The sequence below is a fragment of the Sminthopsis crassicaudata genome, chromosome 6 (assembly GCF_048593235.1).
Source record: "Sminthopsis crassicaudata isolate SCR6 chromosome 6, ASM4859323v1, whole genome shotgun sequence".
NCBI lineage: Eukaryota > Metazoa > Chordata > Mammalia > Dasyuromorphia > Dasyuridae > Sminthopsis > Sminthopsis crassicaudata.
The window spans coordinates 37,977,837-38,003,317 of NC_133622.1; the positions used below are offsets into that span (position 1 = coordinate 37,977,837).

At 39.3% G+C, this 25,481-nt stretch overlaps 1 protein-coding gene across 8 annotated transcripts in view; it reads left to right on the top strand.

Moving 5' to 3' along the window:
- The first annotated feature begins 7,811 nt into the window (after window positions 1-7,811).
- Window positions 7,812-25,481, top strand: part of DCUN1D4 (defective in cullin neddylation 1 domain containing 4) — a 76,680-nt gene continuing 59,010 nt past the window's right edge. Inside the window, exon 1 of one of the 8 annotated variants that reach the window (XM_074276572.1) lies at window positions 7,812-7,875. Coding sequence is in view for 2 of the 8 variants with exons in the window: in XM_074276569.1 (XP_074132670.1) it covers window positions 8,873-8,897 (25 nt within the window). In the remaining 6 variants the exon portion in view is untranslated. Of the gene's footprint in view, window positions 7,876-8,742; window positions 8,898-10,467; window positions 10,608-24,576; window positions 24,770-25,481 lie in introns of those variants that run through there. The other 7 variants (XM_074276569.1, XM_074276570.1, XM_074276575.1 and 4 more) reach the window with 7 other exon arrangements.

The following is a 25,481-nucleotide window of genomic DNA, read 5'->3' on the forward strand; positions in this document are numbered from 1 at the left end:
TCAGAGATTAGGGGACCCTTTGCTGGCAGAAAGGGAAGAGGAATTAAAAAGCTTCTTAATGAGGGAGAAGGAGGACAGATTAAAAATAAACTTGAAGCTTAACCCCACAAAACTAAGATAATGGAAACAGGTCTTATCACTTCTATTTTTTTTTTCCTATCACTTCTTAATAGAGGGAGAAGAAATGAAAGTAGTGTTAGATTTTATATTCTTGGGCACAAAGATCACTGCAGCCATGGAATTAAAAATGCTTGCATCTTGGAAGGAAGGCTATTGCAAATCTGGACAGCTTACTAAAAAGCTGAGGTATCACTTTGCTGACAAAGGTCTCTGTAGTCAAAGCTATGATTTTTTTCAGTAGCAACATATACCAGATTTGGACTATACGAAAAGCTGAGCACTTCAGAATGAACAATTTCAAATCGTGATGCTGGAAAAGACTTTTGGGAGTCCTTTGGATAGCAAGGAGGTAAAATCCATCAATACTCAGAGAAATCATCTCTGACTCTTCATTGGAAGGACAAATACCAAAGCTGAGTCTTAAATACTTTGGCCATATAATGAGAAGAAGGATTCCTTGGAAAAGACACTGATGTTGGGAAAGATTGAAGGCAAAAGGAGAAAAGAATGGAAAAAGAGCAACAAGCATGAACTTGGACAGACTTTGAGAGGTAGTGGAAGATAGAAGGGTCTGGCTGCTATGGTCCAGGAGGTCATGAAGAGCTGGATTCAACTGAGCACTGCACAATGACAAAGAAATAAGGAATGGTTTCAGAAAAACCTGGGAAGACCGATGCATATTGATGACTTATAAGGGAGACATCAACTCTAACTGGTGATTGTTAATGAGTGTAGTTTCAAGCCAATAGCATTGAAAAACTTATTTGAATCCCTCAGGGGGACTCCTTAGAACCCTGTGGGGGAAATGGAACCAACTATAAGAGCTTTGGGGGAACTAACTCATCAATATGGGAAAGGATCCCCAGAGTATATAAAACTATACTTGTATGACTTGTTTTTAATTTTAAAAGTAAATTTATTATTTATTATATTTAATTTATACATATTATATAAAATTATATTTGTTATTTATTATATTTAAACCACTAGAAGGCAAACTGATTGTTGCAATTATTTCTTTTCCACTTTAATAAAGGCGAAATAATATTTCAGGTTGTTTTCATTTCATAGACTCTTCCTCTATTAGTATTATTTAGAGCCTTTCTCCTTTTTTCTTGAGGAATCCAAAGTTAGTGAAGTATAGTGAGTAAGGAAAGCCCTCAGTTTGAACTTAAATAATTTGCATTCAAATCTCAGCTGCTTTACTTACTACCTATGTTATCTTAGGTAAATTGCCTTGCTTGCCTCAATTTCCTCATTTATCAAACAGTTGAACTAGATAATGAAAAAAGTCTCTTGAGCTCTAAATCTATAAAGCGGCAAGTAGTGATTACTGTGTTGCTTTCAGAGTGCTCAAAGATCACCTTTTAATAATTGATCCTAGAATATTTGCTAGGCAACTCTGGAAACGCTTTAATGTTTTGCTTCTTCCAGATTACATACATTTTAAAAAAGATCTTTAATGCATAATCAGTGGTGGGAATTTTAGGCACCATGGTAGGCAAAAACTGAACTACTTTGGGCAAGAGATACTTTTTTTCATTTTACTCAGATTATACCACACAGCAGTACTAGTACTGGCAAAGATCCAGGCTTGCCTGGGACATTTAAGGGAGCTGCTTCAAATATCACTGACAGGAAGAGCCTCTGCAAGTAGGAAACATATAAACTTATATTTAATATATAATTAATTTATTCATTAACAATATTTTTAGGGAGGGGTAATTTATTTAAAAATTAATTTAATATACTCAATCTCGAATTTTTTTGTTGGGGAGGGGAGCTTTAATTCATTTGTATCCTCTGAAATTCTTTTACTTTCTAGGCGGTTTTCCATGTTACATTTGAATCTAAGTTTAAGGTAATTGCAATGTCATAATGTCTGATTAAAACATCATGCTGCAAAGATAACAACAGAAAAAATCCAAATTAAATTAGGTTCTAGTTAATACAAGATGCCTATTCTCCCCCTCCTCCCCATGCTTCAGAGAAAAGCAGTAGACAGATCAGATGAAATACAGCACAGTGCTTTTGTTCCCAACTGTTTGTGCCTGCCTCAAATTCCCAAGACACCTAATTATTACACTTCTCTCTGGTGGTTTGGTCATAAATGGACTGTGTCTCTATATAAGCATGTGAGTATAATATTGCCATCTCGGAAAACATCCTCAAGTAACTGCTATTTAGGGATTTTCCAGTGAGCTCAAAATGAAATTCTGTACAGTAGAATGACAACTCAGTCTCCTTTGGATTTCATAAAACAGAACATAACATTTAAATACAAACTATAGTACTTGTACCAGAATAGTACTACAGGATTCAAATGGGTAGGAAATTTCAAAATATTTCAGACAGAGAATGTTGTGCTACAGAAGAAGGGAGAGCTAGAATGGGGAATGAGTTCTTTCAATACCCAAGAAAGACAAAACAACTTAAGGGAAATCCTTATTGTATATTCTGAATACAATGGGAAACATTGACAGAATCACATAGGATGAGATGTTACTGGCATGTTGTATTCTGCACAAAACATTGTTCATCAAAGTGTAAGAAAGTTCTTCAGAAATCTGTTATATACCCAGATGTTTCAAAGCAATGGTTTTTCAACTGAGGTTTGTTGATCCCCAAAAGTCCTATAGACCCCGTCAGAGATATATGTGAGGTCAAAACTATTTTTATAATAATATAAATATAATAATATTGATGTGTTTCTTTCTGATACAGTAGATAATAATAGTTATAACCTACAGAAACAAATCTTCAACAATTTTTAAGAGTATAAAGTGGTCCCGAGATCAAAAAGTTCTAGAACTGCTGTTTTAGAACACTCCGAGACATGTATTTTGGACCAATGTCTGAAGCAATCTTGAATTATATTAGAACTCCAAAAAGCCTCCTTACAAAAAGTTCATTGCTTTGGAAATTTATGATTAGAAATCCTTGATTGTTGGGGGCTTGTGATGCTTTATCATGGGCATTTTGTGTCCCTACATCTTCTACCACTCCATTAATCAAAAAGTTGATCAGAATATGACCAAGACTGAGCAGTGTTGCATCTTCAGTGAATTTATATTACTTTTAGCTCAGAGAATCTGTTTTATAGATTTTTTTTTCTTGTTATATGGTAACAATAGATTATTTATTCATTAATGTGTTCTAAAAACAAGATTTGATTCATCATTATCCTTTGCTACCATAACAATCCCCTGAACAACTGGATCCGTTTACAGAGTGGTAAGTTCTCATCAATTAAGCATATACTTATTAGATTGGATTATTGTAAAAGATATCCTTCTTCACTTTTTCCTTTTCTTTTTTCTTTTTCCTAATCTTACTTTCTGAGCATACTTGAGGGTTCAGAGACCTGAGAGGGGTCTTTGGTCCCCAGAGGTACTCGTGTATTAGTGTAGCTCCCCAGGAATCTCTGTTAGGATGGCAGCCTCTTGGCTGATGGGCATGCCATTTGCCTCTGATACAAATGAATAAGCATTGGTGTAGTGAGAACAGAGACTTTTATGCTGTTTGAGATAGTAATGGAGTTCTAGAGTGCTTAGTCCATTTGAGGCTGGCCAGACAGAGGTAGCCATGTGGGGAGGCTGCAAATACACTCAGCCCTGACTCTAGGACAGGGAGATCCCCAGTCTTCAAGACAGAAACGAAAGACTAAAAGGGGACATTCTAGGACAGAATTAGGCTCTTAGGAGGATTGCCAACATCTCTCATTCAGCAAGAGGAGCCAAAGTAAACAAGAGACAAAGGAGCCCCGTTGGATTCTGCCTTTCCCCAAAACGGTGAGTTATTTGGACTCCTCCAATGAGGAGAAGGTTGCTTCTCTAAGAACCACAATGACATTTTCCTTCAGACACAATATTGGGTTGAAAATAGCTACAGTCTTAGTCTATTAAATTGGACCATAGTGGATTCTTTAGAAAGTGACTTCAATCTACTTCCCAGGACTAAGTAACAAAATCAGTTCAGTGGCTTTAGATTCTTGGGCTAGACTAGTTATCTGATGGTTAACTCTTTTTTTAAAAAAGGAATTTTATTTTAATATACATTGCTTTATGAATCATGTTGGGAGAGAAAAATCAGAATAAAAGGGAAAAATCATGGGAGAAAAAAACTCAGAAAAAAGAAGTGAATACAGCATGTGCTGATTTACATTCAGTCTCCATAGTTCTTTTTCTGGATGCAGATGGCATTTTCTATCCAAAGTTTATTGTAATTGCCTTGGATCACTGAACCACTGAGAAAAACCAAGTCTTTCACGGTAGATCATTGCACATTCTTGCTGTTATTGTGTACAATGTATTCCTGGTTCTGCTTGTTTCACTCAGCATCAATTTGTGTAAATCTTTCCAGGTCTTTCTAAAATCAGCTTATTCATTTTTTATAGAACAATAATATTTTATTACCTTCATATACCACAGCTTGTTCAGCCATTCCCCAACTGATGAACATTCACTCCTTTTCCAATTTTTTGCTACCACAAAAAGAGCTGCTACAAACATTTTTGCAAATGTGGGTCCTTTTTCCTCCTTGGAATGCAGACCCAGTAATAGCACTGCTGGGTCAAAAGATATGCATAATTTTATAGCCCTTTGGGCATAGTTCCAGATTGCCCTCCAGAATGGTTACATCATTTTCCAACTCTTACCAACAATGTATTAGTGTTGCAGTTTTCCCACATCACTTCCAATATTCATCATTATCTTTTCCTGACATCTTAGCCAATCTGAGAGATATGTAGTGGTACCTCAGAGTTGTTTTAATTTGCATTTTCTAATCAATAGTGATTTAGAGCATTTTTTCATTTGCATTTCATAGAGCATTTATAGATGGCTTTAATTTCGGCATCTGAATATTATCTATTCATATCTTTTGGTCATTTATCAATTGGGGAATAACTTGTATTCTTTTTTTTTTTTTTTTTTTTTTTTTTTTTTTTATTATATATATATATATTTTATAACATTATCCCTTGTATTCATTTTTCCAAATTACCCCCCCTCCCTCTATTCCCTCCCCCCCGACGACAGGCAATACCATACATTTTATATGTGTTAATAACTTGTATTCTTATAAATTTGACAGTTCTTTATATATTTTAGAAATGAAAACCTTTATAAGAAACACTGACTATACGATTTCCCCCCAGCTTTTTCCTTTCCTTTTACTTTGTTTCTGTTGGTTTTGTTTGTGCAGAACTTTTTTAATTTAAAGTAATCAAAGTTGTCCATTTTGCATTTCATAATGCTCTCTAGTTATTCTTTAATCATAAATTCATCCCTTCTCCAAAGATCTGCTAGGTGAGATTATTCCTTGCTCTCTCAACTTACTTATATCACCCTGTATGTCCAAATTATGTACCTTATTTGACCTTATTTTGGTATGGGATATAGGATGTAGGTCTATGCTGAGTTTCTTTCCCAGTAATTTTGTGAAATAGTGAGTTCTTATTCCAGAAGCTGGAGTTTGGGGGTTTATCAAATACTAGATTACCATAGTCATTGATTATGCGTATCTAACCAATTCCACTGATTCACCACTTTTCTTAGTACCAAATAGTTTTGATGGTTACTGCTTTATAATAGAGTTTTAGGTCTGCTGCTGTGAAGTCACCATCCTTTCATTTTTTTTAAATTAATTCCCTTGATATTCTTGATTTTGTTCTTCCAGATGTTTTTTTTTCCTAGCTCTATAAATTTTTTTAGGCAGTTTGATTGGTATGGCACTGAAAAAGGAGACTAATTTAGGCAGAATTGTCATTTTTTTTTTTATTAGCCCAGCTTACCCATGAGCAATTGATATTTTCCTAATTACTTAGATGTAATTTTGTGTGAGAAGTCTTTTGTAATTGTGTTCATATAGTTCCTAGGTTTGTCTTGGCAGGTAGACACCTAAATATTTTATTTTCTCTACAATTATTTTAAATTGAATTAATTTCTCAATAAAGCTAGTGGAAGTGACAGAATTTCAACTTTGCTGTTTAAAATCCTAAAAGCTGGTCTCCATTAAAATGCAGAACTCGATATGCCGGCACATTAGAAAAATTCAAAAATAGTCACTGGATTAAAAAAGGTTCCTCTTCTTCCTTCTCCTAAGTAAGGGAAATGGCGAAGAATGTTCCAAACATTTGCACTCATCTCACGGGCCGGAAGGTTACCCGTAAGATTTCGCAAGCTGGTCTAGAGCTGGTTCAGAAGAGCAGACTGGCTCTCAAAGAGGCTGAGGAACTAGAGACCGAATTGCCAACATTTACTGTGGATCACAACAAATTTGCGGCACGTCCTCAAAGAGACAGGAGTACCAGGCCATCTTGTTTCCATCTTGTATGCTGGTCAAGGCATAGACGGTCAAGAACCAGTTAGACCAAACGTGAAACAGTTGAATTGGAGGAAAATGACAAGCCTTTATCTTGTGACTTTTATTTACCTGCATAGTACATTATGCAAAATGTCAGGTCGGACATATCAAATTGAGAGGGTCAAGAGAAATATTTACAACCCCTGCTCTCTAGGGGACACCACTCTGTCACGGCGGAAAGGGAAGAGCAATGCCGAATTCGCTTCTTGGTGAGGAGCGCCAGAGTTTTCTCTTAACATAAAACAACCCAAGCCCACACAGGACCACGGCATCAGGCAGACAGAGGGGGAAGATACGGGGGCCATGTCAGATTCGCCTTCTCAGGCTCACAAGGTCCCCGTGGCACAGTCACGGCATTAAAAGGGCCTTCTCCCTGGAAGGGCTACAGCAAACCCCGACTGCGGACTACAAGGCGGAAGTTGTGGTTTGTCCTGAAGGCCGTTCGCCTGAGATCTGGAGTAGGAGGAAAGCTGGCCCTGCAGACCGGGATGCAGAGCAGACCTCGGGAGCCCGAGAGATCTCGCGAGCCCCTGGGCAGCAAGGAGGTAAGTCCACCCCCGCGTGGGCCACTTTTGACTCTTCACGGGGAGGACAAACGCCAAAGCTGAGCTTAAAATACTTTGACCATGTAGTGTCAGGAGAAGGGGCTCATTGGGAAGGACTCTGATGCTGGCAGAGGTGGAAGGCAAGGGGAGAGGAGAGTGGAGGTGGAGTGGCCGGAGGTCACTGACCGAGAGAGAAGAGGGTGGGTGTTGCCCTGGCTAGAGGTCAGCTCGGACCCTTGGACAGAGAGCGGAGGCCAAGGAGGAGACGAAGGCCGGAGTGGGATGGCTAGGTCAGCTTGGCGTCTTGGCGGGAGAGTGGAGGCCACAGGGTTGGCTCATCTCCAAGGGCGGGTGGGCCGAGGCTTGGCGGGCATCATTTTGCTCTGCCCCCCAACAAGGATGGGAGGAGGGCCCTATGGAAGGCATCTTTCCTGGCCCTGGACACGGGGCGGAAGGGGCTAAATGACCCGCTCGAGGTCAGCCGGCTGGTGTCTGAGGTCACATTTGCACTCAGCTCTTCCTCCAGGCAGGCTCTGCGCCACAGGCCCATGCACCAGAGGCGGGCTATCCAGTACCAGCTCCCAGGGGACTCCTGCCCCGCCCCCTGCCCCCTCCCCCTGGGCGTGGGTGGAGTGGTGCTCCCAACAGTCCAGGCCCATTGGGACACGCACCATCAGGAGCTAGAGGCCAGAGCACGTGTCTCCGGAAGTTGGCCAAGCGCATGCTCGGCCCCAGCCTCTGTGGGGTTCAAAAGGGCTTTGGGACCCACTTCCGCAGGGTCTGCGAGCAGAAGGTGCTGCCTGAGGTGAGCTTCGGAAGGACCAAAGGCTTCCCAGAGGTGGAGGTGAGTAAGGAGTGCGGGACAGTAGGAATGGGGGAGGGCGGGAATAGCCACGTGCAAAGTCGAGGAACGAGGATGCAGGGGAGTGCTACAGTCCCAGAAGCGTTAGTTGGACCACGTTGGAACCCTGTAAAGGGTTCTGCAATCCCAGAGGTTACACTTGATCCTGGAGGTAACAGGCGAAGCACGCCAACAAGCATTAGGCGCCTGTTGTAGGCTGGGCTTTCTGAAGAAGATGGAGACTTGAGGGGAGAACAGTACAACTGCAGATTCTCAGAAGAGGACCCCGGCCTGGCCCTGGAAAGGGCAGTGCTCATCACTGGGGCCCGGGGTAGCTGCGGGATCTGGAGAAATCCTGGGGCTGGGGGCCGGACCCAGCTGAGGGTGGGAGGGAGCCCACTTTAGTAAAGCGGATTGGAATCAGCTCGGTTTTGGGGGAGGGGGCGGTCCCTATGGCCCCCGCCCCGCCCCTCCCCGCCCCTCCCAGCTCTTCGGGGCCGTTTCTTGGGCTTTGTTTCGGAGGCCAGCCCCTCTCTGTGTGCTGCCTGCCTCTCCACCAATCGCGAGCCCGGACATCGGGGGAAGGGACTGCTCATCCTGTCCCCAAGCCTCGCCCCTTTACACGCGCTCTCGGAACCCCTGGGATGACTGACAACCTCTGGGCCCAATCGGCTCGTGACGGAGGAATCCTCCCGCGGGGGCTGGGGCTGGGATCCGACTCGGAGAAGCCAATCGCCCTGGGCTTGGGGGGTGGGGCCCGTTGGTCTTCCTTGGTGGCCCCCTAGCGGCCCCCCCGTCTCGCTCGTCCGCCAATGGAGGGAGAGGGGGGCGGTGCCTGGTTGGCCGGAGAGCCAATGGCGGGGGTGGGGTGGGCGAGCCGGGGGCGGGCTCCGAGGCCGCGGCGGGTACCCTGCCAGGAGCCGGAGCTGCTGCGAGCCGGTGGGGGCATCAGGAGGAGCTGAGGCCGGGCCGGCGGGAGCAGTGGAGGAGCTGCACGAAAATGCACTCGGATGCTGCCGCTGTCAGTGAGTAACGGGCCGGGAGCGGGTGAGAAGCCTCTCAGGCAGGGGCGGACCTCGGCGCCCCCAGTCGGCAGCGCCGCTGCCTCTCGGACCCCGGGCCTTCCCCGGGGGGCTGCCGGCCGTGACGCTGTGGGTAGTCCAGAGGAGGGGAGAGGGCGCGCCCAGGCCGGCATCCCGGCAATGGGGGAGGGGCTAACTTGGTGGGGGGTAAAGGGGACCCGGCAGGGGATGACAGCAGGGCATTGGGGCTCCGGGGGAGGGTGAGTAGTGGGCTGGAGGTGCCGGTGGAGGAGGAGGGTGATAATAGGGCTGGGGCAATGACGGGGAGGGGGATGAAGGGATTCGGAAGGGTGGCAGGTCACCCGCGTGGGGGCGTCGGGGACGAGGGGAGGAGAAGATTCTCGAGGGTGTGGGGGGCCTAGCAGGAGGGCTCTGGGCTGGGGAACCCGAGGAAGGGGAGGGGCTTTGGTTAGGGGGACTCGAGTGTTGAAGTTTGTGGGATAATGAGACAAGGAGATGGGGCAAGGAGTTTGGGGGGCTCTCCTCGGGGCCGCTGCATTGGGAGGGGCGACAGTGTGGAGAGGAGGACCGCGTTGGAGCCGAACGAGGGGGCGGGGTTCTAGGGAAGAACGGTGTGGTGGGGGATGGGGGGGCTGCGTGGGGGTGGGGAGGGGCTGGCCTGCCGTGTGGGGGAGGGGAGAGGAGGGTTGGGGAGCCAGCCGGGGGGAGGGGGAAGCTGGAGAGCTCGGTGGGGGAGGGGGGAGGGAGGTTTGGTCGGGGGGTGAGGAAACAGTGGGAGAGAGGGTCGTCGAGGATGACTTGGGGGATTCCCAGGCTAGTGTTAGGGGATCGATGTGGGTCTTTCGGGCTGCGTCTTTGGGAGTGGGTGGGAGAGGTTCCCCGCCCCCTCTTTCCAGCTCCTCCAGTAGTCCCCTCCCCCAGCCCCCAGGGCCGGGTGACCCCGGCAGCTGGGCCAGCCTGAGGCCGGGCTTGGGGTTACGGGGTCGGGAGTCCCCAGCCGTGCCCTGGGGAGGCCGAGAGGGGTGGGCAGGGGGAGGATTCGGGTTGTCAGTGACCAGGGCGGTGAGGGAGCAGACGAAGGACGGAGCTGAAAGCGCGAGGGACCCCCGCAGAGGGCCGGGCTGCTTTTGTGCAGGGGCCGGTCCGGGGTCTTTGGAGGGCTGGGGCTTGTGACGCATTCTCTAATTTTTAGCGGGGCCGGATTTCCGCGACCCTCGTGGCCCCGGGTCCCCCCGGAGCGCCGCAGTGGCCTGTCCCCTCTGGGAGCGAAGGGCGGGGGAATTGGAGGGGTGTACTTTGGGATCCCCGTGAAGCCCCGAGCTTGGAAGGGGAAGGTGGGTTTCGCAGGGCATCATGGGACCTGTAGTCTCGGCTGTGCCAAAACACGGCTGGGCTGGATGCACGTGGGTAACTGTGGAGACGGCCCCAGCATGCACCGCGGCGCCTGCCGCGCGCTGCTTCTCTCCGCTGAGGCTCCCCTGCAATTGACAGGTCGGAGGCGCCTGGGCGTTAAGCGGAGCCCAGGTCCCTTGGCGGCGGTCACTCTAAGTCTGGCATGTTCGCTTTCGTTTCTTAAAGGCAACAGCAAACCTCTTTAGAGTGTTAGAACATATTTTAACTACATTGTTATGTGCAGTGATATGTAGAGCCAGAGCTCTTACTTGGGGATCATCTTTTGAAGATCAGGTTGAGGTAAAAACAGGCAACAAGAAACCAAAAGCAAAATGAAGATAAGTTATTGTCGTTATTGTTAATTATTCAAATATGCTATGTATGCTAGATTGAGGTTGGATTAAAAAGCACTGTCTTTTGTTTTTAAAAAGTGAGCTTTTTCTCTGTTTTTAAGATATTTAGTAGGCAGAATGTTTCCTTTTACTAGGGCAGGGTGAATCTTTCACCATTGATAAGTAACTTTAGTTGAATAGAAAGCCTTAATAAAGTTTGAGAAGATTCTAAAAAAGTAAGTCTTAAGGTTATTTTTGAATTAAATATAGGGGATGTCTTAATGAAACTTAAGTTTTTTTGTTCCATTCATAAAACTAGTATATAACATAAAATATGGAAATGATAAAAGAAAATTACTTTGTCTTGTGGAAAGCAAATGGGAATACAGAGAGGAGATGGAAGACAAAGGATTGACAAAAGTTCTAAGTACAGTTGGTCATGGAATAGTCTTATCTGTAAGGGCTTTACGATATTGTTAGTCCATCCTCACTCATTTTACAGATTAGGAAACTGAGACTTAGAGAGGTTAAGTAATTTAACCCAAGTTCCACTTCTTAGGAGTGGAACTGCAACAAGGAGCCAATTCTCCCAGTTCCCAGGAGGATAATTCTTATTTCATTACCTAATGCTGTTGTCTGTCTATATAGTGTGGTGCATAAAAGTGAATACCTGGTAAATAAAGTTAAAGTATAAGTATAAAGTATATATAGATAGATATAGATATAGATATAGATAGAATTTAGTAAGAACAATTAGAACCAGTGAAGAGTTGAGTTAGGGGAGACCATGTGATAGATCATACATGAAAGATTGTGTTGACAGTAAGTAGCATGTTATAATATGATTATGAAACTGAAGGTAGGAAAAACTAGAAAAACATCATAGTGAGTCTGCTTCCCCATAAAGACTAAAAGATGTGATGAGTAAAAAGAAGGAAACAGTTGGGTGTAGAAAGAAGAAACTTTACTGGTTTATATACTGGTTTAAAAATCGGGCATTGGGTAAAGTTCAAGGGAAAAGATTCAGGAGATGTTTGCTGTGCCTTACCAGAGATTGTGATACATTGTGAGAAAAATCTAAGATGAAAATGTGTGATATAGTTTCTAGCACATTTACTCTTGGAATAGAAGGTAAAAACAAAAATAAAGGTTAATTGGTGAAATTGGAAGACATAACAATAATTACCTTCTGGATTTATTTCCTCAAAGACATTAGATTACTGCTCCTTTTCCATATCTTTTCTGACTCTTCCCTAAAGGGAGGGGATATGGTCTTTTGTTATTATTTTAGAATTAATTTGACATACTGAAGCTACTCTAAGTTTTAGCCTTTCTTTTCCATATATATATATATAATATGTATTTTAAAATTATTTTATTTGAAGAAATAATAAAAAAAGGAAAACAAAATAAAACAAAACAAAAGAGAACCTTTTCATGTGCCCAGCAGAGCATCAGGGAGGATTCAAAATATATAACAATAAATTACCAGATCAAGAAAGTATGTGTGTGTGTATTAGTAGAAGAAATTATATTAATATCCATTTTTTCCTTTACTTCCTTTTAACTGTTTTGTTCTCTGTTTTGAACCTTATTTTATTCTTACCCCCCCCACTTCTCATCCCCTTACTACCCTAAGTAAACTATAGTTAAGAAAAGATATATTTATGTATACATATATAGATATATACATATATATACAACTTCCCTTCCCTCTTTTACATGCACATATTTTTCCTATCTCTGCTTTAATTCTGCTCCTTAACTTGCCTTGCTGTTATTTAAGCACCTCCCACCCAAAGATCCCTCTGTTGTCTTCCCTCACTCTTTGCTTTCTCATGCGCTCATTCCTCCTTCCTTATTTCTTCACAGATTTTGGAGGGTGCTATTCCCTTCAAGATATATATGTTACTGTTGCCTGTTAAACCCATTTTTGATGTGAATAGATTTTTAGAACTATATGAGACCTCTTCCACAATGCCTCTATGTCTATTCTTCCTCCACACCTCATTTGTATAACATAATTACGATTTTTATCTTAACTCTGCCAATCTTTCTTTTGAGTCACAGTATTGTTTATGTGAATCTTAAACATATAGTATACATTTCCCATGTGAAAAAAAAATTGTCCATGTTGAGTTCCTTGAAATTGATTTTTTTGTATTGGCTCTTACTTGTTAAATGTTTAATTAAATTTGGGTTTGATTGAAAGAAAGCTCTGAAAATTAAGTTCGTTGAATGTCCATATTTTTCTCATTCAATATTATAATTTTTCTGGATATGATATTTTTAGTTGCAGGCCTAGCCCTTTGAGATTGTTGGTAGATATGATTCCAGGACTTGCTGTCTTTTATTGTAGTTGCTAATAAATCCTGTACAATTCTAATTGTAGGTCCAGAGATTTGAATTGTTTTTTTTTCTCCACACATATCTTATAGTAGGCATCTGAATATTTTTGCTACTGGTTTTTACAGTTTTATATATAATATGTAATCTTACAGCTTTTCTGGTAGCTTTGTTCTTTTTTCCTTCTTTATTTCATGTTTTTAAAGACAAAAGCACATAAAAATTTTTGTGCTAGACTGTGTGAGACTATTCCAGTTTACTGTGAATCAGCTGTAGACATTTTATCCTTTATCTCCACAACTCCCAATAATTCTTTTAAAGCAATAACTGTTAGTATATATCAGTAGTCAAGGATACTATATTCTTATTGTATTCTTAAATACAGTAAGTGTATTCCCACTGTATTCTTAAAGCAGTAGTGATAATAAAATGTACTTTTGTTTTATATCTGGAATATTGCATAGAAAATTGTCATTTTCTAATGAATATATAATTTTCTTTTATGTTTTTCTGTGGCTAAGTGACATTGAGCCCCGGATTAGTATTAAGAAGATGCTCAGAGGCTTACTAACTGTATGATCCTGGGCAAATCATTTAAATCCCTCTCTATGCCTCAGTTTCCTCAACTTGAAAATGAGGATAAAATACCTACCTCATACTGCTGTTGTGAGGATCAGATGAGATAATATTTGAAGAAAGTGCTTAATACAGTACCTGAATAGCAAATGCTATAAAAATGCTAGCTATTATTTTAGTCTTATCTCCTATAGAATACAAGTGGTAAACAGTCGCTGTATTCCTAATAATTGACTTCACTAGATTATGAACAGTGCTGTCTCAATCCAATATTTCCAGAATATTTGTAATTAGATACATTGTCAGGAGGAAAGGCCAAGGACACAGAAATGGGAGTCAGATTTTTAGAGATGATACAGGCGGTGATAGGAATTGCCATCAGTGGATAGTTAACATTGAACTCAGAATCAGGAGGATTTAAGGTTGAATCCTAGTACCCTGCACAAGTCACTTACCTTCTGTTTTCCTCATCTGTGAAATTATAGGATTGGACTTGACATCTTATAAATTTCTTTTTACTTTTAATTCATTGATCTTGTGAACCCCACAAAAAGTAGTGCTGCTGTCCATGTTGGTTAAATAGTCTTCCTTTTTATAATGGGTATCCCTTAGATATCTCAGACTCTCTAAACAGAACAGATTTCATTATTATTTCCCTTCTTTGAACTATTTCTGTCAAGGACACCACCAACCAGGTTCAAAAGTTCCATGTCACCCAGTTGCTACCTCTTGTCATTTCTACCTTTACAGCATTTCTGGTCCTCTTCTCCATGGTTGTTCGTTCACAGGGTTCAGCCCTCATCACTCACCTAGACCATTGCACCAGTCTCTCCCTATTCAGTTCTTAGAGTTACCAAAGTGATTTTCATTTGAGGTACAAAATGGCCCCAACCCACTTTTTCAGGCTCTTTAGATATGTCTTCCTGTCATTCACATTGTGGTCCAGCCTGTCCTTATTCTTTCTATGTTTCTCTTTACTACTAGTTTCTGTAGCTTTGTGACCCCTTTCCATGCCTGGAATGTACTACTTCTTCATATCCACCTCTTCAATATTTCTTAACTGGCACCATTAGGAAATCTTTATTTAAACTTCTGGTTACTAGTGCCATTCCCCTCCCCCTCAAATTATCTTGTTTGTTTTGTATATACTAATGTCTGTACATGTTACCTTTATTGGCTAGATTAAACTTTTGGAGGGCAAAGCCTTTTTTTTAATTTTAGTTTTTTAAATTTAAAACACACACATATAAAAAATTCATTTTTTGGATAATTTTATGTATTTAAAAACATTCTGAGAAAAGGGTTCATCAGTTTTGCCAAGCTGCCAAATGGTGGGCCATGACATAAAAGATTAAAAAAACACTGTTTAACACATTATTCTTGATTAAACAGGTGAAAGTTTTTTTTTGTTTTGTTTTGTTTTTTAATTCTCTTTTGGAATCTTTCTTGGGATTAGCCTATTACTAAATATTGCTATTTTTCTTATTTCCTCTAATAGTTTCATTTTGGGGGATTAAAAATTAATCTCTTCATGTGAATGACAAATTTAGGACATTGGAAAACTCTTATTTTAGAAGGCAAATTTGGCTAGTTGGAAATGAATAGAAGATGAACCTTCTGAGGTTAGTCAGGAATGAATGCTGATGTCTTTTTATAGGTTGCCAGCCTGAAATCAGTGTTGATATCGTTGTATAGTTTGTCCTTGAACGTACTACTTTGTTGATTATTTTGAAAGTGAGGAAAGTACCACTTGATAATTATACTATTTAAAAATAAGGCAAGAACAAAATGGGGGGAAAGTAGCATAGAGATTTCAGTTTTTTCAAATGCTTTTATGTCCTAGTGTTCATTTTCTGAGCATTCTTGGGGTACCTTGCTCCAGGTTTGAACTGCTTTATTCCTCATAAAGTGATGATGATTAATTGAATTATTTTTAGCTCGGAAAAATAATTTTAGTGTGCTTTCTATGACATAAAAGTTGAGAACCGCCGCTTAGTGATGGGAAAAAGACTCCCCCCCCCCCCTGTTTCCCCCTCAATGCCACTATTATCTCTTAAAGTGAATTTTCAATATGCTTTATTAAATTTTTTCTTTAGGAAATGTTTGAAAATATTACTTGCTGGCAAGTATTCATGATATTTGATGAGAAACAATTCACTTGAAACCAAACTTAATCCTTCTGCAGAAGAGTAAGGGTTAGGCATTTTTTTCTTGTGTTTAGATTACAGAAAAGAATCCTAGGATTATTATCTGAATGGTAAAGCTTTATGCCTCTCTGTTGATACTTAAAAACTTGTGAAGTACACATTTTAGGTCCAAATGAAGCACTTCTCTCCATTTGAATTTGTAGTGTGATTTCAAACCAAGTTATCATGGAGCATTGTTTTGTTAATTTTAGAAATTAGTTTGAATAATAACTTCTGCACCACAGGGTGAAGCTGAAGTAATAATGTATTTTGCAAACCTTTACGTGTTATATAAATGTATACATTATTATGAATTGTTCATTTTCTAGTTTAAGATTTAGCATAAACTGATGAATAATTTATGCAGAGGATTCTGGGGCAAACTTTTTCCTGTCTTCTTAATTTTAATTAGAGGTATGCAATCCAAAACAAAACAAGGACCCTCCCTATGTTGTTGGGATGCTGTTTCTTCACCTGTCCAGCTTTGCTCTTAGCAGTGTCCAGTGCCCCTTCCCCAGGCTTTTCCCTTTGCAGCCATCTTCCTCTCCTGACCCTCAGGCACGAATTACTTTTTTCTCTTCCGTGTCTCAGAGCTTTCAAGTGCCATTTCCTCCAGGAAGCTTTTCTACACTTTTTTTTTTTTTTTTTTTTTTTAATGTTACAGTAGAATGCATTGGCTTTGAGGGTAGGAATGGCCTTCTTTCTTTCTTTCTTTCTTTCTTTTTTTTTTTTTTTTGGTCATTTTATCCCTTTCGTCTAGTAGCCAAACACTTTTACATATTTCATAAAGGCTCCCTGTATTAACTCAGGTAACTTGCTTTTTAATTACTGTGGTCCAAAAGCATGCAATTAAATGTTTGTTCTTTGGTCTCTGATGTAATATACTTATTACTTGGATTTGGGAAGAAAGACCAAAAGGGGTAGAAAAAATTTTTTAAAGAAAAATAAAAAGAACTGGGAAGATTGAAAAGAAAGAAATTAAACAAAATAAAACAAAACATTGATAGAATTTGTTGAAAGGTAAAGAATATGTGGAGAATAACAATAGCTGACATTTAACAAAGTACTTTGCATACCTTTGAATCACAACAATCTTGATTGTTGGGAATGAGAGCTACTGTCCCCATTTTACAGATAAAGAAACTTTCAGAGAAGTTAAATGACTTGTGTCTGAGAAAGGGGGTGTGAACTCTGTTCCCTTCTGACTCCAGTTTTCTGCCATTTTCTATCATTCACTAGGAAAAGTGAAGAAAGAAGGCTGTTTATGCAAAGCTAGAAATGGTAGAAAATAACATCACTTGATTCATTTTCTTCTGCTCTTGTACCAAGTGCAAAAATATTGTTTACACATATTACCTGTGCTTACACTCATCTGCATATATGTTCTATGTTCTATCTCTCACCCTCTTCCCCCCTTCCTAGTGGCTATTCTTGGTTAATGTCTCTGGGTTATGAAGTGCCTGCAAAATTAGTTAACACAGATTATTTCATTGATTCTCTGGAAGTTCTTTTAATTCTTGATTAAATCAGAGAAGTTTTTAGAAATTTCTAGAACTTCACCTTCTACCACTTGCTTACCTCAATTTTTGACACTTTCTCATCTCATTTAACTACCATATCAAGTTGTTTAGAAGTTATTGAGACTAGAGGTTGTTTTATTTTTTAATTTTAATCTCCAGCTTCTAGCACAGTCCTTGAAGTGTGGTGGGCACCTCATTAATGCTTGTTGATTGGTTGAACATTTTATTTTAGCAAGTGAAGAATCACAATAAAAGCATTTCTGGATCTTTTTTCTTAAGCTGGGAATCCCAAGTTGAGGTCATAGATTGTTAAACTTTCATATTAAAGGGAGGTTAACTCAGTAGGATAGCTAAAATACCCTATTTTCTATTTTATATATATATGTGTGTGTGTGTGTGTGTGTGTGTGTGTGTGTGTGTGTGTGTGTGTGTGTATAATTTTTATTTTATTTGTAGAGCACATCTTTTTTTTTTTTTTTTTTTTTGAAAATAAACTAAGTGTCTTCCTTCTTTCCATTCCTTCATTGGTGAAGTTTAACTCAGGTTATCTCTCTCAAACACATACACAAGGTTTTTGAAGTTGTTTTTCTTTATATTTCAATTCTTATTTTTTAAAAGAGTAAAAAATTAATAAATCTATTCTTTCTCAACTGAATGGTTTAGTGGATAGGCCTTGGTGTCTGGAAGCTTGGAGTTCAGATGTAGTCTCCCATATTTATTGTGTGACCCTGGGCTAGTGACTTATCTCAATTAAGTCTCAATTTTCTTAACTGCAAAATGGGGATAAACAATAATAATCCCTCTGCCCCAGGGGCAGATTATGGTGTTTCCATAATCACATGAGATAATATTTGTAAAAGTACAGTGCCTAGTATATATTAGGAATTTTTATTATGTTGACTTGTCCTATCCAGGAACAATTAGTATTTTTCCAATTATTTATGTCCGTCTTTATTTCTATAAATAGATGTTTGTAATTCTGTTTATATAGTTTTTGTGTGTATCTTTGATAAGTTTCTATATAGTTTATATATTTTGAGGAATTTTAAATAAAACTTCTTTCTCTTCGTGATGGATTTTATTGGTATTACATGGAAATAATGATGATTTTCATGGATTTATTTCCAGCAAATTTGCTAAAGTTATTATTTATTATTTATTAGTTGATTCTTTTGAATTTAAGTATATTCACCATTATGTTATTTGTAAAAAGTACTAATTTTTTTCCATTTAATAGGATTTTAGTTTTGGTTATTAAGTAGGTTAGTTGTCTTCCTTATATTAAAAACCAACCCTACTTTGATAGTATAAATTCATTCTGGTTGTAATATATAATCTTTTTGATATATTTTAGTTTTTCTTTGTTAATATTGTACTTAAAATATTTGCATGTGTTCATTAGGGATATTTTGGTATCTAATTTTTTAAGATTTTGATTCTAGGTATTGATGCAGGTTGTAGTTCCTTTAAGAAACTAGTCCTTTCAGATTGATTTATTCCTTTGATTCCTAACCCCTCCTAGCTGAAGCATTATCTATTCTAGAAGCTAGGACCTTTGATTCACAAATCCTGGTCAAAAGCACCCCTTTGAATTCCAATAGGAGATCCGGACTCTCACTACCCCCACCCAGATCTGAGCCAAATTGGGACTCCACCCACAGGCCCCTTTAGCTAGATGGCTCATTATAAAAGAGCCAAGCTAGAGAGTCCTCTCTTTGCAGAAGTTCCAAACATGCCAGCCTTACCCCTGGCATGCCAAAGATCTTTGCCCACTGGAACACTGTTTCCTGTGCCCTCTTTTTACCTTCACCTTTTACTAACTAGACTTTAACCTTACTTCCAAACCCCATAATAAACCTCTTTTATCAATCTAGGTTTTCGGGTCTGTGAATTCCTTTACAGAGGATTCTTGCACAGCTAATAGACCTCATTCAACTCCCTATCTTTGCACTGAATCCAAAGGGGTTTCAGGGGAGTTTTATTTGACTCCCTGTACCCCAAACTGTCACTAGGCCTCTTTTTCATTTGGGTATCCCAAATCTATACCTCATCAGGTATCAGAATTACATTTGTGTCATAAAAAATCACATATTGTGTCATATGATAAGATTCCTTTTTTGCTACTTTTATAAACAGTTTATGTAATATTGGAATTAATCTTTGAATGCTTGATAGTTCACTTATTTTGGTTTGTTTTAGGGGAAAATTTTGTTTATACTTTCAAAAGCTGTATAAATTGTTTCGGTTCTGCTTACGTCATTTTATATTATGTTACTGAGCTTTTTCTATCTCAGTTCTTATTCCATGTATTGTAATAATATTACATTACATTTTCACATACCATAATTTGTTTAGTTATTTCCCAGTTGATGGTTTCCTACTTTGTTTACAGCTCTTTGCCTACCACAAAAAGTGCTGCTATAAAATATTTTTTAACATATGGGTCTTTTCCCTCTTTGCGGCATCACTGAGTCACAGAATAAATACTCAGTTAATGACTCTTGTTTTCCAGAATTGTTGGGACTGTTTCACAGATCCAGCAACAACAGTGTGTCAGTATGGCTGACTTTCAAAACCTTTCCAGCAATTGTCATTTTCCTTTTCCTTTTTCTTTCTGATTTGTTGTTGGGTATAAGATGGAACATTTGCTTATATTACTTATGTACAACATTTATTAATATTTACATTTCTTATCATTAGTCATTTAGAGAATTTTTACATGTTTGTTTCTAGTATTTTCTTTTGAGAATATTTGCTCACTTATCTTTTGTTGAATGAGTCTTATTTTTATGTATCTGCTTTAGTTCTCTAAAATAACTTAGATATATTTTTAGTAGAAAAATTTAACATAAAGTTTTCTTCCAGTTGATTCTTTTCTAAGCCTACATACATTGGTTTTGTTTTGCAGCAAAACTTTCAATTGTATGTAATCAAAATAGTCTACTTTAACTTCTTTGAGCTCATCTGTCCTGTGCTTTATCAGAAATTGCTAACATAGTTGTGAAAGGTATTCTCCTTTTCTGTTCTTATATTTGTTTACATTTATCTTTAAATCATATATCCACTTGGAGCTTATTGTGGTATATTATATGAGATTTTGGCTAAAACCAATTTTTTGCTAAATTGCTTTCTAGTTTTATTAGCAGTTTTTGTTGAAAAATAAATCCAGCCTAAGCTCCAGTGGTTTGAATTCTTATTTTATTTGTATCCTATTTCTTTCTAGATCTCATGTACCTAAACTTTCCCTTACCACTGATTATTTCCATTTTTTTTTAAACCAGTACCAAATAGTTCTCATGATTACTGATTTGTAGTATAGTTTATGATCAGGTGCTACTCTGTGGCCTTTCCCCCCCCCCCCCCCCCCCCTCTGGTAATAATGTCCACAATTGCTTTCAGAAGTTTTGTTCCAGTTAGATTTAGGGTGGTTTAGTAAAAAGTGCATTTGATATGAATGAAATCTGGGTTCTTATCCCAAACTGTGATGCAGATTAGCTTTGTGGATGAAAAGCTTAAACAAGTCACCTTTCTGGTTCTCAGAAGACTTTAGTGTAGGGAGTGGTCCCTTCCATGGCTAAATTCTATAATAATCCAGTTTAATAGAGGTTGAATACAAACAAGGTATTAATCCTCAAGGATGTTATTTTGTACAAGGCATTAATCCTCAAGGATGTTATTTTGTAAAACAACACAATTCAGTCACCATGGAAAGAGAAAAATGCAGGTTTTCTTTTTCTTTCATATAGAGCATGAAAGTTTTCTTTATATAAAAATTTCAGGATTGAGCTTTTTAAACTGCTTTTTAAAGATATTTGCTAGGTTGATTTTTTTTCAAGAAACTAGAAGTAAGCTCTTGGTGAATATAGTATGCCTATCTAAATCCTTAACACTTCTGAGGGGTTCCTGTGTTACAGAGTTAACAGTTTTCTCTAAACAAGTTGGATTAGTACTGTTTTCTAGAAAAGACTGTAATCAGGAAGACTGGCTTTGGTGACACTTCACACTCAGTTGGGTGATTCCAGGAAAGCATTATCCCTTCTGTGGAATGAGACTAATAATTGGGAGAATTGAATAAGGAAGATAAATACAAACTTGAAAAACCACAATTTCACTTGTCACTTTGTTAGGCCATTATGCTGTAGTGAGATGGCACCAGAGTGCAGAATGCTGGGGTTGAACTTGGGAAGACTTCTTGAGTTCAAATCCAGTCTCAGACATAGACTAGCTGGGTGACACTGGGCCAGTCACTTACCCCCCTGAGCCAGAGAAGGAAATGGCAAACCATTCCAGTATCTTTGCCAAGAAAACCTGAAATGGGTCATGAAGCATTGGACATGGCTGAAATGACTGGACAACAAATGTTTGTTTCATGAGAATAAAACGGTAAACTATCAGTCCCTACTCTCCAGAGATTTGCATTCTGGAAGATAGTTGGTGGTACAATTATGTAGAAAATACTGAGCCTGGAGTTGGAAAAACTGAATTCAGATAACAGCCTTACTTACTAGACAGTAGGTCCCCTGGGAAGTCACTTAAAAGCTCTATCCACCTCAGTTTCCTTAACCATTAAATGGGGATAATCCTAGTACCTACCTGTCCGGTTGTTACAAGATAATATTCATAAAGTGCTTAGTCCCATGTCTGACAGCAGTGTTTATTTCTTTCCTTTTCTTCCCATTCTAAGTACATAGGTGTATATATGCACATACAAACCCATATTCACATTATTATGTGTGTATGCACACATATTTACATATGTAATTTTAAAATGGTTATAGTTTGACTTATAGTTACAAATGGTTATAGTTTGACTTATAGCAAAGAGGGTGGCAAAGTAGGCAGGGATAAACAATTAGGAAATTATTAGGAGCTCAGCAAAGTATTTGCTGATATATTGAATTATCTTTTGTTTATCTTTTGCTCAAACTATTTTGTAACTAAAGATATTTCCTTTCTTATGAGCCAGCTATGATTATGAGTGGAATAAAAGTTTGCTTTTCAGAAATCCTCACTTTGGATCAAGAAGGCCAAGCTCAATTTATACTGATGGAAATATCTTAACTAGAGAAAATCAGTTATTCAGATGAGTATTTTGCTTTGAAATATAAACAGAATGTATGAATTTGGCTTTTCTCGATCTCATAGGCATTAAATTTCATTTATTTAATCTTCCAACACTTTCACCTTCAGTTTTTCTGATTTCAAGTCCTCCTGTTTGTCATGAGTAGTAAATAAGATTTCAGTGAAAAAATTTGGCATTACCACTGTGACTTTATTTTTAGTTTCATTTTTGTTTGCTGTTGCATTAAAAATTGATAGACTATTTGTTTATTCTTGAAATTGTGTAATACATACTAAAATCTTTCCTTTATTCCATTGTTTTCCTCTTCTGTCACAAGACACTTGTCTAAAGTCCCACATAGTCCTAAATTATATCTACTTACTGCAGCAATCAGACAGAGGGTTCTCTGAGTTGTAAGAATTTGAGGAAAAGCAAGAACTATTACCAGTTTGACCTATTCATTAATTCCTTTTTTTGTATCACTCCAAATAAGTCAGGGATTATGTAGTACTCTGTGTCCATACAAGGGAAGGGAAGAGTAAACCTGTGCCCAAGACTTCCATGTCGAAAGGAGGTTTATTAAAGATATTCGTTATAGAAAGAGTAGTTTGGGGTACTTCAGGCTTCTCTATGCGCTTCCAGATCCCAGAGAGAAGACAGCTCCACAGATGACTTTTCACCTTTCCTTCTGTTAAGAACAAAAGGTCTCTCTCTGGTGTGTTAGACAAGCTCCCTCTTTCTGGGAGTTCCAGGATAGTGAGTGATTGGTAGAACAGGGTATTTGTTAATCTACTGCCTCCACTTCTAGAACTATGTTTTGGGATCTTTGGATTCAGTTAGTGGTTGAGGGGAATAAGACTATTCTCATGAAATATTCTCTGACCTGCACAAGGTTAAAAAAGGGGGATCATGGACAGTCTTAGTCTGTGGAGCTAGCTATTGGGATCCAGGTGGATATTTCTCTATGAGGCTGATCTGCAGTGATGGATACAGAAAATAGTAGAGAATTAACACTTACCAAGACATATGCCCGATTATCTGGCAAGTGCTGGAATATGCCTTAGGTTGATCTTGAGGTGGAGGAATCTGTGACCTCACAGGAAGTAGTTTTTTTCTTTGAGATTCAACATTAACTCAGAATAGGGGATTTTAGTGAGGAGATAAAAGTTTTATTTTTTCATACAGGGTGTTCTAAAAGTCATACTGTAGGGTTAAGATTTTTGACCCACTCCATATATCTCTAGATGGTTGCTTATATGTGCATATATTCTATCGCAGGCATTCTTAATTCATTTCCCTTTCTCAAACTTAGGTAGAATATCACTTGGAAGTTACAAATTTCTATCAAGCAAAATAATGTATTTTTTACAAAATGAGAAACTGTTGAGGCCATTTCTTAATTCATTTCCCTTTCTCAAACTTAGGTAGAATATCACTTGGAAGTTACAAATTTCTATCAAGCAAAATAATGTATTTTTTACAAAATGAGAAACTGTTGAGGCCATTTCATGGAAAGTCTTTGTCATGGAAAACATTGGAGAAATTAGTTTCTTCACCCTGCTATAGTCGGGTTCGCATCCCCCTTCCCACTGGAACTTGGGTGGGTTTTGGGAGAGGTATGAGATCTTGGATGGAAAAAGAAATGAGTTGCTACAATATGAGTTTTCTAGCCTAGGAGTCTACTTCATCTTCCTCTGATACTCTGTTTAAGAATGCAAACTATATTCTGGCAACATATTGGGATTCCTTGGTACTTAGTGCTTGGATTAGCTTCCATTTGCCCCATTCTAGTTTTTAATGTATGATTTTCCTCATACATTCCTTTTGTATCTCTCTTCCCATTTGATTAGTTTTATTTTTTAAGGTAGTGTTTTCTTCAGAGGATTTTTTCTTAAAATTTGGCCGATTGTATTTTTAAGGAATTGCCTTTCTTTTCTAAGCTATTGACTCTTTAACTCTCTTTTTTTTTTCTCATTTTTTTCTTCTACCTCTCATTTGCCTTTTACAGTCTTTTATGAGCACTTTCAAGAAGCCTCTTTGGGCTCAAGAACAATTTATCTCTGAGACGTCCTCTGTGAACATTCTGTCCTTTTCTGAGTTAGTGTTTTGGTCTGCCCTATCATCACAGTAGCTTTCTCTGGTAAGGTTCTTTTCTTTTCTTTTCTTTTCTTTTTTTGCTCATTTTCTTTCCTTTTCTTTGATATTTCTTTCTTTTTTTTACTTTTAAGGTAGAGTTCTCCTCCCGGAGTATAGGGGGCGCCATCCCAAACGTCTGTGCTTTTTTTGAGCCTCTGCTTTGAGCACAGCGCCCTCTTGTGGTTGCAGGGGGAGCTCTGCCTGCCCTGTCCAGAACACGCTCTGGTTTCCCCCAGTTTCCTTCCTGAGCTCGGGACTGGAGACTGCCTCCTACCGTGTGTCCTGGTTTAGCTGCTGATCTGCTGTGAGTAAATCCCTCTCACCGGCTTTTTAATCTGCCTGAGCTGAATTGAATATCCTTTTCTTTCCAGTGAGACTGACCTTTTTTTGGAGTTTTTCAGTCTCTGTTCAGAAGCTTCGTTTCATGTGGTTTTGGAGGGAAACTGGGAGAGATAGCGCGGCTTCCTGGCTTCACTCCGCCATCTTGACTCTTGAACACTCATTTCTTTGCATGTGGAGAATGATTTTTTGAATTTTGTTTTTCTTTTGGATTCTAATGCTTGGATAGTTGAATTAAAGCATAGTTTTCGAGGTGTCAGGAGAGCTTGTGTTGTAGTCTGCGTTCTGGTCTTTCTTGGGCAGGTTTATTTTTTTTAACTCACCCCCTTGGGCCACCCTTTCTCTTTTCTGAAATCCTTCAGAAAAACTTCAAAATTTACCATCTTCTATGCTTGTAGAATAAGCCTCTCTGCTTGTGACATTAAAGGTGGGTAGCCAGTCAGATTCCTTGGAGGGAGACCGTCTCATCCTCTATACAGCATCCACTCTTCATCATCCATCCCTGAGTTGTGATGCCTGGCAGGTTGATGAGATCAATGGTGAGAATATCATGTAACACTGTGCCCAAGGTGGGGGGGGGGGATGGTCCTTTTCAGGGCTATTATATGTTCTCAGCCCCTCTGGATTCCGGCTCCTTTTCTTACGTTCTCGGCTTCACTACATAGTTAGATTCGCCA